The sequence below is a fragment of the Octodon degus genome, unplaced genomic scaffold, assembly GCF_000260255.1.
Source record: "Octodon degus isolate 3935 unplaced genomic scaffold, OctDeg1.0 scaffold00014, whole genome shotgun sequence".
In the NCBI taxonomy this organism is placed as follows: domain Eukaryota; kingdom Metazoa; phylum Chordata; class Mammalia; order Rodentia; family Octodontidae; genus Octodon; species Octodon degus.
Genome location: NW_004524590.1, coordinates 15,850,897 through 15,862,542, shown reverse-complemented (window position 1 = coordinate 15,862,542; position 11,646 = coordinate 15,850,897). Strand labels below are relative to the sequence as shown.

The window sequence follows — 11,646 nt, the reverse complement described above, 5'->3', positions numbered from 1 at the left end:
AAAAAAGATAATAAACTGCAAGCCTGGCATTTAAATGTGAGTTTCATGTTTACAAGTGAGCATTTAGGTACCAGCCCCTCCTTCCATTGCTGTGAATGGTTCTGTTTGTTTTGTCTGATGCAGCACCTATTTGGGGCCCCAAATTATCATAAGTTAGCTAATATTTTCCTCCACTAAAGGTGCTGCTTACCATTGTTCATGGACTCAAGTTCTCACCTCATGTTCAGAAGGAGTTCTACTCAAGAGAATCTCTGTTAAGGTTCAGAAGAGGGAGTTAAGCAATGCATTGGCCATTGATTCTATTTGTTTGTTTGTTTGTGGTAGAAAGTCTCACTATGCAGCTCAGACTTGTAGTAGTCCTCCTGACTCAGCCTACAGTGCCAGGATTACAGGCAAGGAACCACCACACTCAATTTTGGGAGACCAGACAGGCAAGCCATGGGTTCCAGGGCTGGCACACACTTGGTACTGGGGATCAAAGCTGGGTCCTGGCACTTACCACACAGGCACTTAGACTGTCAAACCATCTCTCCAGCCTGCCATTGATTTTTCCTTCAACATTTTGCCTTCCATCTTCCATCTATGTTTGATGACCTTCACACACCTTAGCACCCTATGTGCACTTTGCTTGTCGTGTGCAGATAACTCACAAGCACCAGATCCTTCATTCAACTTTCAGTGAACTTGCTGAAGCACAGTGGCCAATCCCAGGGCAGTGGCAGAAGACCTTGTAGAGCTTTCAGTGATAATAAACAAGCCAATGTGGTCTGGGAGTCAGAAGTTTGCCATCAGTATTCTAGGGAATCCCTGTGACTGTCACTGTTCAAAGAGTGCCAGCCAGAAGTGGAGATTTCCATTTTATTACTTTACAGAAGCCTTTTTACAGTCAAAATAACAAGAAGACAACTCAGGAAGTGACATGAAACATTTCTTCTTTTTAAAAAAATTGATATTTACTTTCTATAAGTACCAGTAGGATAGGGATAGATGGATGAGAAGAGTCACATGAAGAATAACAAAATGCTTTAAAGGCAAATTTGAGGGCTGTGGCATAATCTTCTTAGGACCAGGTTAATTTGTGAGTGTGGCAGTGCTTTCGAGCGTAACACTAATCCAGAGTATTTAAAGCTTCCTTTTTCTAATTGTGCTATTATCCATTTCTTAAGGAAAATAAAAACATAAATTAGAAAGTGTTTTAAAGGGTTGGTGAGGTTCAAAGCAATAATAAAATTCTCAAAATAGAGGATCATTTTACATATTATACTTAGACAAAGCAATCGTATTATAATTTTACACAATTGTAATACAATCATATTTATTTACTCAAATAAGCCTGTTGCTTGACATAGTAAGAACTAAATATGATACCATATCAAACTGTAATCTTTAAAAATACATTAAAATGGTATATAATGAACGAATCTTTTGCTTTGAAAATTTCCACCAAGTATTTCATCTATGAAAAAGAGAAGACAATGATGCTACTTAATTATTTGATCCTATAGAATAATGAGATCAATACATCTGAATGAGTTACAAATATTGTTATGATCCAAAATTTTAAAGGCATATTTTTGAAAAATTTTATTCTATGACTTCTGAGCACATATATCTGTCAAACATTTTTTGAGAGTCATATAGGGAGGAATATGCATAGTTTCTCTGGAGTGTTTCCAGTGGTACACTGTAAACATTTATTATATAACAAACCATTCAGACATGATAAATAGAAGCATAAAGAGACCTCATGCCAACATAATGAATAAAATTACAGATAAAGCTAAGTCTGATGTGATAGAAGAATCTTGAATTACATCATAGAAGAAATGTGTTTTCCTTTTTTTGTATTGATCTCCAAGATTGGCAATAAATAAATAAGAAAAAAAATACAGGATAAACAGCATCTGTATTGACAAATTGCTATAGTTACCAATTTTTTTCATTTGATGGGTATAAAGCAAACTGCTTATTTTTCACTTTCTCTTTTGCCTTCTATTGGACGTCTGAAGTCATTTGTATTCCTTGCTGAAATAGCAAATTCCTTTTGGACACTTGATGTCAGTGAATCTGGATTATGACAGAGCAGCTGGAAACACAGAGAAACATAGAGATTCAGCCACGGCAGTTAGGCGAAGCCAGGGTCATCGCACTGCTGTCTCTGGAATTCGTGAGCTGAGGATTTCAGAGTTACCACTGGGTTTGCTGCAAGATCACTGGGGAATATGACAGGAACAAAATCAGTCACTCGGCTGGGACAGAAAAAACTCTGGTGGATGAGAGTCGGAGGAGAGTAAGCTGGTGATGGATATAGGTAATTGTAACAAGAAAGTTGACAGTGAAAGGCAAAAAAATAAGAGGGAGATGGGGACAAACGACAAATCCAAAGGGATATCGTTGGCACCAAATGGGAATTCGATCTAAATTGGAAAACTTTAACTGGATAAAGTCCTCTTGGTTTTCCATATAACATGTTAAGTTAAACAGTGATTATAACTGATTTCTCTGAAAATATTTTGCATTGAGGCTATGTTTAAGTCTGTGACGTAAAACCACATGTGTTGCAAATTCCATGTGTTGTACAGCAAGACTTTCCAAATCAGAGTAATAAAAATGATGAAGAGTCAAACCTACATTAAATTGGAATGGAATGTCATTGGTAAAGATAAATTGTTTATTAAATAATACAATTAGCATTGAAAGTTTCAACATTTGAGTGAATTTCCTCCTAGTTGCAATTAAAGAACATGTGCCTCATTCAGGATGACTGCTAAGCAAGTGCATATAAAAGAATCTTTTATTTATTGCCTCATTCGAGTTACTTTTATTTTTGTACCTGATGGAAGCTGCATAACCAATTATGTAAACTGTTTTCTCACCATAGAAGCCTTGTAAAGAAGAATATGAAGTATTGTTCCCTCAAACACAGAGTTAAGCTGGTGATATTTAGTTTGTATTGAACAATGGCCAAAAATGTGGATCATGCTTACTTGAGGGAAGTATGGGACACACATACTTCAATACCGCTGGCGGAACCCACATCTGAGAAATCTGCAGTGTTGACTTAAGCTACTATGATCTCTTTGTACTTTTAGTTTCATGAAATTTTCACTTCAGTAGCCTTTTGTTATATGCATTTTTTCCTCAGTGTATCATGCATGTGACTCATGTCTCCAAGTAAATTTTAAGTTATTTATATAAATAAGGCACAGGATTAGAACTGGAGAAGTATCCCCAGCATATTCAGAAGAGAATAATTCAATGAAATTATGTTATCTTCCTCTTACTACAACAAATATCTTAGATAATCATTTCTGGAAAATCAGTGTACAGTATTTAGCCCATAGATCTGTTAGTTCTATTTCAAGATCACCCAAACTTATTCTTATGAAGAAGGTATATCATGAGAGGTGTGTGTGGAGGAAAAAGTAAACTTCTTATATTAAAAGTCAGAATGCACAGAAAACCCAGAAATTGGGATCCCCAATCCTGCATTAAGACCTACTCTTGATGACGGAAGGACTTCTCATTAGGCACCACCCCTCACAGCCTGCACCACCTCTCAGTGTCACTGCCCTGGAGCAACCCTGCTTCACATGGACCCTTAGGGAAGACACATGTGGGCCACAGCAAAGGTGTCATCTCCAAAAGGGCCACTTGTCAAATGAATAAGTGCCAACTTTCAGCTAAGAACTCCTTAGACATTCATACCTGAAGTAGAGAGAGGAGAGCAAAGTTGCCAGAATTTATAAGGAGGGAATTTTATACATTTTTTCACAGCAAAAGAAAAGAAAAAAAAGTATTGATGAGAAATATAGCTAGACTCATGCTTGCAGTGAGTGGAAGCCAAGTAAATAAATTCCATCCACATGAATCCTCCTTTCATTGGATTTACCTAGGCTTCATATGGCCATATCAAAAACAAAATAGGCATCATTTCAAAATTATTATTATTCAAGTTAAGTTTATATCCCTGAAAAAGAAGCAAATGAAGTCCCATCAGTGACTGCATCATTGCAGGATTATATATGCCCAGTTATTGATCTGAATTTTGTAAATATATCTACCACTTTTGTTTTTCATTTCAGGTTATGAAGAAAATGATTCCACCTACAAGTTAGCTTTTGTGTGGCCTTAAATGATAATCAGAACTTCCTTCTTCAACTACATGTTTCCCTTTTTCTTACTTATTCACCAACTTCAATAGGTCTATTAACTGCTGGGCCAAACAAAACTTTATTCCCACCAAATTTTAATTAGGACATCATTTATTTATTAGATTGCTAAAATGTTAATGTTTTATTAACCAGCACTATTGAGTAAATAATTATTTGGGAATCCTTTCCATTTCTCCTTAAATTTTTTTGCATAGGAAAGGCATATTTTATTTCTTGTAGATGAGATGTATAAACAGTGATTGTGGTTTGTTGTCAGATCTTTGAGAGAGGTTTTATTTATCCAATGTTTTTTTTTTTTCTTAATCATAATGATGTTAAAATGGTGAGGGGACAAATGTGATCTTCCCCTTCAGGAAAATGGAACTGTACTACCTTCCTTCTGGAGGGATTGAACCTTCAAAACATGGGACTCCTAAACTGACCAACCTCCCTGTTAGAACAGAAAGCAAAATGGACCCAGTAAGTCACTGGCGGCAATGAGATAGCAGTACCATTTCCAACCCTTACTGCCTAGGTCTGTTCCTTCCAACGATGAAGGAAACACATTGACATGCTATCAGACTTCAGCAATTTCAAACACAAGTGCCCAAACTTAGGCAAAGATGAATATTCCAACCCCATCAGTTCAGGACATGACACTAATGGCAGCATAATGAGACTACTAAACCCCACGATGAACGAGTCCCTTGGCCCTTTTGTTTCTTATAACTTATTTCTGATTTGGAGATATTGCAAGATGTGCTATGGGTTAACTCACATATTTGTTGGATACACTCATGTATCTCAGTGCTGATCAGAGAGTAGGTAATAAAGCCAAATCCATTCCCAGCATAGACTCTCTCTGAAGCAGATGCTGCCCTGGATCCCATCTAATCCAGATGCTACCACGTAGTCATCCAATATACTGGGCAGTAATGCTGAACCAATGGCTCACTGAGGGCACTAGCACTGGCAAGCAAGGGTGGGATGCAGAGGCTGCCATGAACATGGAAGGCGTCTTGTGTATTTCACCATTGACAGCAATTTCATTTTTTTTTATTTTTTTTATTTTTATTTATTTGAGAGAGAGAGAGAGAGAGAGAGAGAGAGAGAGAGAGAGAGTGAGATAGTGTGTGTGGTGTGTGTGTGTGGCCAGCTCAGCCCACCAGGGGGCGGGGCTGGCTGGCATGTGGTGCTGGGGGATTGAACCGCGGTCCCTGATGCTTTGCCAAGCTTGTTCTAAGTAGGTGCCTTAGACCACTGAGCCATCTCTCCAGCCCCTGACAGCAATTTCAAATGTGGATATGTTCCGTCCACATGGCATACATTACTAAAATTTTCTCATATTTATTACTTTAAGAAGTCTAACCACTTATGAATTCTAGGCCCCCTGCCAGGAGTTATTCATCCCCTCTGATCAAGTGATCATTTGTTAGTGTAACTAAACTTGAGTCAAGAAGGAACATGCTTATAGCCAAATCTATCAAAACAAACAAAAAAGGAACAAGTCAATATTTTGTTCAAGTTTCTGCCAATTTGCAAGACTTATGTCGATTCTGGCTTTCTAATGTCATTCTCAAATCAGATTTTCATACAATTTCAGATTTTTCACCTCTGTAAAATAGACCTAAGTATAAGCCAAGGCAACATTTACTTCTCCTGCACCAACTTCTGTAGAAAAACACAACTCAAGGAAGACACATGCAGTGAGAAAGATGAAACATATACAAATTCTGGGCTATCTTGTACACTTTCTGACCGAGTCCCATGTAGACCAGTTTTAGTTTACATCAGGATGATGTGTATGTTCAGTTTTATGGCTGGTAGATCATATAATAACTAGTTTTTTATGATCAGTTTGGATTGCTTCGTCTCTCATAAACCACAATCAGCCTAATTGTTTCTAGTAGAGCCCAGTAGAGAACTGCTTTTGAAAAATAGAACATCTAATATCATGAGAGAAAATACTCTTTCTCTAAGCTTGAAATGCCTGTGCTGTTATCTTTGTGGGAGTTCAGAGGGTTCCACATAGAATCCTGTTTGTCATGCACAGAATTATGCATATTTATGTATCTATACTCTGTCTGTCTGTCTGTCTGTCTGTCTGTCTGTCTGTCTGTCTGTCTATGATAAACCTAATCTCAAAATCTAATTTTAAAATTCTGTTTTCGGAATCAACTCTTACTGTTAACTACTATTTCTCTCACAGTCCCAAAAGGAAATAACTGGCATATTCAATAAGATAATCTGAGGATGATTTCTTTACAGAGCATTTACAAAGTTAGAGTCACAGGAAAGGCTCAGAGGAAAGTGATGCAATCTAAACTAGCATCAGCCAGACTACCTCTGCTAGGTAACAAGACACAGGAGGTAGGGAAGCTGGCATTACGACCTGCCTCTCCATTTGGAGTGCTTCATTGCTCAGGGTCAACTCAGACCAGCAGCTATACAGCTCACCCGGGAAAATGAACAAGTCAACACACACAAAATGCTTTGTGCTGTCTAAAAATTTCAGTGTCTAATTTATCTTAACTTTTGAACAAACACACTGTCGATTTTTCTCTCACTTTAGAAAAGATATCACAATATGTTCCAAACTACCAAGTTCCTATAAACTTCCCAGTCCTCAGACTCCTAAATATATTCACTGAAATTTGACACTAATTCTCTGCCTTTGTGTGCGAGAGATATGGCTTCTTTGTAAAGATTACCTCTATCAGCAAGCGGAAATATGTGAATTTTGAGGTTTAAAATTCAAAGGAAAAAAAATTTCAAAGGAGGTGGCCGGCCTGATAGCTCAGCGAACTGAAGTGCCTGCTTAGGCAGAGCACAGGGGCCAGGGGCCATCCCCTGCACGCTGTGCCAGTCCCGCCCCCGGGGCACACTGAGCCAGCAATTGACACTGAGTGTGGTGGTACCTATAATCCCAGTACTTGGCAGGCTGAAAACAGGAGAATCACTACAAGTCCGATCTATGCAGTGAAACCCTGTAGACCCTGTCCTAAATATAGAAAAAAAACAAAATTCAAGAAAGAAGATATACTAAAATTGAAAATGATAAAGACATAGTATACGCATGTACCAAATTTTCCAAACATACCTTACCATTCTGTCCTAAATGTGATCTAATTAAAAGATCTTTAACTGTAAAATCAGCTACATAGAGCAACATTCAATTATGAAACTTTATAATTACAAAATTGTTATTTATGGAAGAGGTACAGAAGTATAAACATTTTATTTTTCTGCACTGAAGTATCTTTAGCATTCATGCAAGGTGCCTAGGTCTACTTCACAATGTCTATGTTTATAGTGTTGAGACCTTAATCTGTGCTACAGGTCTCCAACCACTCCCATACCTTAGCTTTATGTTTCCTAACCACGGAAGAGAAGGGATCTTCCAAAGATGTTGTAGTGAACTTTTTTTACTACATGCGAATATCTAATTTCTACAACAGTTTCAATTTCTCTTCTTTCATACACACTCTTTTTGGGTTACCAGAGTAACTATGTCAACTATGTCTCATACTTTTACAAGCACAATTATACTTGGAGCATCTAAGTGCCACAGATACTTGTACCTTCAAAATCTTTCCCATCTAACTGCTTATTGCTTCATGTTACCACCTCTGATTAAACACAACACTGTCTCTTGCCCTGAGTCTTCCAATTTCCTCCTGAGAAAATTATGCTTATTTATGTATCTATGGTCTATCTATGTATTTAAGATAAACCTAGGGGCTAGAGAGATGGCTTTGTAGAAAAAGCACCTCCCTGGCAAGCATGAGGGCCTGAGTTCAATCCCTGGTTCTGCCAAATAAATAAATAAAAATATAAATAAATAAATAAATAAATAAATAAAAACCTAATCTCAAAATCTAATTTTGAAAATCTGTTTTCTGAGTCAACTCTATTAACTATTATTTCCATAAGTGTCCAAAAGGAAATAATTGTCATATTCAATAAGGTAATGAAGATAATTTCTTCCCAGACCATTTACAAAGTTAAGAGTCACAGGGAAGGCACAGAGGAAAGTGATATAATCTAAACTAGTAGCAGCCGGCCTACTTTTATCATACTCATGAATATAGGGATCAGCTATTACTAGACAGAGGAGAACATATTGTGGAAGAGGCTGCACTGATAAGAGTAGTGAGATCTTTTAAAACACAGAGCCAGCCTGGAGTGATATTACTGGAGAGCCCTTGAGAGTGAGCAACCTCACTTGCCTCCTCCCTTCTAATCTGCTGCCAAAGCATTATGTTGATGATGCCCGCTCAAAGCCAGAGGGCACGGGGACCTTCAGATGTAGCTCACGCACATTAACTTTCTTGACCAGAAAGTAGATACAAGATGTTGAGGTACATAAAAAATACTCAGTATATTTTTGGTTTTATTTCTTTAGAGCTTAAAATAGTTAAGTGACTTTAGTTGATCTTCAACTTATCTGATGAGAAAATGGAAAGCAAATGGCTATAAATATGAATGAAGTGTAATACGGGTGTGGTAATATTGCATTCTTTAATTACTGTACTCAATCTTTTCGCTCAGCAATGTTCTCACATGCTCTGTAATCATGTCTGAAATACTATGCAATCCTGATTTTTTCATTCCGTCCTATCTCTCCATGTCTGGTATTCTTTAAATTAAAAAACAATACAAACAAAGAAAAAAAAACCTCAGAGATATAGACTTCTCATAAAATCCAGCACACTGTCTAGCTGTCTAGAAAGTATGAAGATATCAAGGACAAATGTTTGTGCGTCACTGAGCGCAAATCTCTAGAGGTGGTTTCAAACATCACTCATTGTTTATTCTAGAAGAAATTCTGCATTCTCACATCGCCCACTGGTGGTCACCAGATGGAGAAAGGCTCGCCTTCCTGATGATAAATGACTCGTTGGTGCCTAACATGGTTGTCCCTCGCTTTACTGGAGCATTATACCCCAAAGCAAAGCAGTACCCATATCCTAAGGTAAGTGACACAAAAGTGTTCATTCATCCTTTCTCTCTGCATGAGTGACTTGATGGATGGCATGCTTGGTGCATGAACAAGCTGCCTTTGGAAGAGGAAAGAAGTTTCCTTTACTCATAAGACAAACTCATCATTTTGAGCTTGCTCTAAGAAGTCCAGACATAGAGCCGGGTAGAAAAATGTAGAAATGATTTGAAGATGTGGAAACCTTTTTGTTACATGTCTTCTTTGTTTTTTTCTCACTTTGCCAGGTAAAAAGTTGGTGATAGGTGGTAAAAGGCAGATGATGTTAGGACAAACATTTCTGTAAGTCACATCAGACAGGTTGAGAGTGTTACAAGAAAAGAGGAAATGCAATGGTCCAAACAGTTGAAAGTTCTTCGTTATGGGAAAATCTAGCTTCTTTCACATCATTTCTTAGAGTACTTAGTATAGTATATGTTAATGTGTATTATAAATCTCCCATAAAATTGCCTAAGCATAAAGAACCTCCAGTAAGGGATAGACTAAGCATAAAGAATCTTGATAAGAATAGACAAAGCATAAAAACTACCAATAAAGAGAAGACTAAGCCTAAAAATTTTATTAGTATTAGTACCAATATCAGCATTATTTTGGCAGATCATACTCTGGAACACGGCTTATGAAATGCTGGTGGATAAGATAGATGAAATGATTTTTTTATTGGGAAAAATATGGAAATATTGCTGAAACAGCACAACTATTTGCAAATATTTCATTAAATGAGGCCTGTAGGAGCACAAGGCAGGAACACTGGGAGCGCCTTGAGTATTTTATTATAGGTCATCCTTGCGTCCTCAAGTTCTCTTTCTAAGACCTCATGTATCTTTATATAACAAAGAAAAATCCATGGTACAATGCCCTCTGCATTGATCCTGTAAAGATGTCTTGCAGAAAACCCCTAAATTTCTACTTTACACATTTTATCTCCTAATTAGGTAAAAAGAAATGATGCTCTTTTCACTTGGAAGCTGTTCTTAAGATGTCCTTGTAGAGAGTTGTACTTGATTTTTTCCTCCACACAATAGCTTTCCTACCTCTGATGTATGCGCTGTATTCACAGAACATAGTGAGGGCAATTTCCCAGCATTAACATCACTCTGGCTATAGTTAAAGCATTGCCAGGGGAAGGGGAAGGCTTCACACTTGTTTTCCTCATTTCAGCATCTGAACACACTCAAGTTACCCAAATAGAAAGTAAGAAAAGTTTGAGGATAGAGAATTAAGAATAAGGAGAGAGATTCCTGCATGCTCTTTGCGCTGTCTCAAATGTCCCCTCCGCTCTTTGTTCTGCAGACGAACAGTACTACTTATGCAGCACTGAGAGGAATCACTCTCCCGAGTTTGAAGAACCATAGTTAGGGTGTTTTCAAGATAGAGGTTCTAATGCACTTGTACTGAGTACTCTTCAGAACAAAATTTGACAATTTGAACACCACCATTATATCTTCCAAAAAGACTTTTATTAATCTTAATAAAGGATCCCATGACTTCCCCAGTTGCAAATTCAGCTGTTGTTATGTGGGTGATAGTTTGTACCAGTGGACCATGATGAGCACCACTTTTTATTTCCACATGAAAACTAGAAAGACTTGCCAAACATATTGTGTTACATTGTTTGATTTACTTATTGGTAATGAAAGTTCACCTCTCAATTCTAGTAAAAAATAGAAAACCAGGGCTAACTTTTCAGTGTCCTGCACAAAATCTGTCCTATTGAAAGTGTACACTAGGGGTAGGGGAGATGGCTGAGTGGAATAAGCACTTCTTTGGCAAGTGCAAGGGCCTGAGTTCAATCCCCGGTTCCACAAAAAAAAAAAAAAAAAAAAAAAAAAAAGAAAGAAAGAAAGAAAAGAAAAGAAATGAAAAGCGAACACTTTCCCAAGTAAGCGCGGGCTTCGTGGTTCACATGAAAAGCTGAATGCACTGGCTATATTTTAGTTATGGAGTTTTGATCTTAGGATGCTCCCAAGCCTCAAAATTTTAGCTAGACTGATACCAACAATTGAACAAATATAAACATCTGAGAAAAATGAGGTATTTCAGCAACAATTCAGACAATTCTGGATATAAATGTGGCTACTTTATTAACAATCTTTCTAAATTAGATATTTAACAGAATATTATCATAATTTTTCTATGAATTGTATAGAACATAGATTCTCTTTTCAGGGAGACCTTACCCATTTTTTTCTCATTTGTCTTCATCATAACTGCTGTTTTACAAGTAGGCCAACAGACACTTGAAAGGTTGCTCCCTTTAAAAAAAAAAAACAACAACAACAACAAAAAAAAAAAAAACTCAGAGCTATTTTAAGAATCCTAAAATCAAATTTATTGATTCCATCTCTTTCAATAAAACTAGCAGAGATCATCTTGTACTTAAGAAGATGCAGCTCAAATCAAAATGGTTTCTTGTCCAGCTAACAAGCATTTGTGAATCGTGTTTGTTGCACTTCCTCTTAATAACTTAGCTATGTAAGGGTAGGATCCTTA

General features: G+C 37.2%; 1 protein-coding gene across 1 annotated transcript in view; it reads left to right on the top strand.

Annotated features, from left to right (window-relative positions):
• The window catches only part of Dpp10 (dipeptidyl peptidase like 10), a 696,690-nt gene that overhangs the window by 583,799 nt on the left and 101,245 nt on the right, over positions 1–11,646 (top strand). Inside the window, exon 9 of the mRNA XM_004626368.2 lies at positions 8,975–9,129. Within this exon, the coding sequence (XP_004626425.1) occupies positions 8,975–9,129 (155 nt within the window). The remainder of the gene's footprint in view (positions 1–8,974; positions 9,130–11,646) is intronic.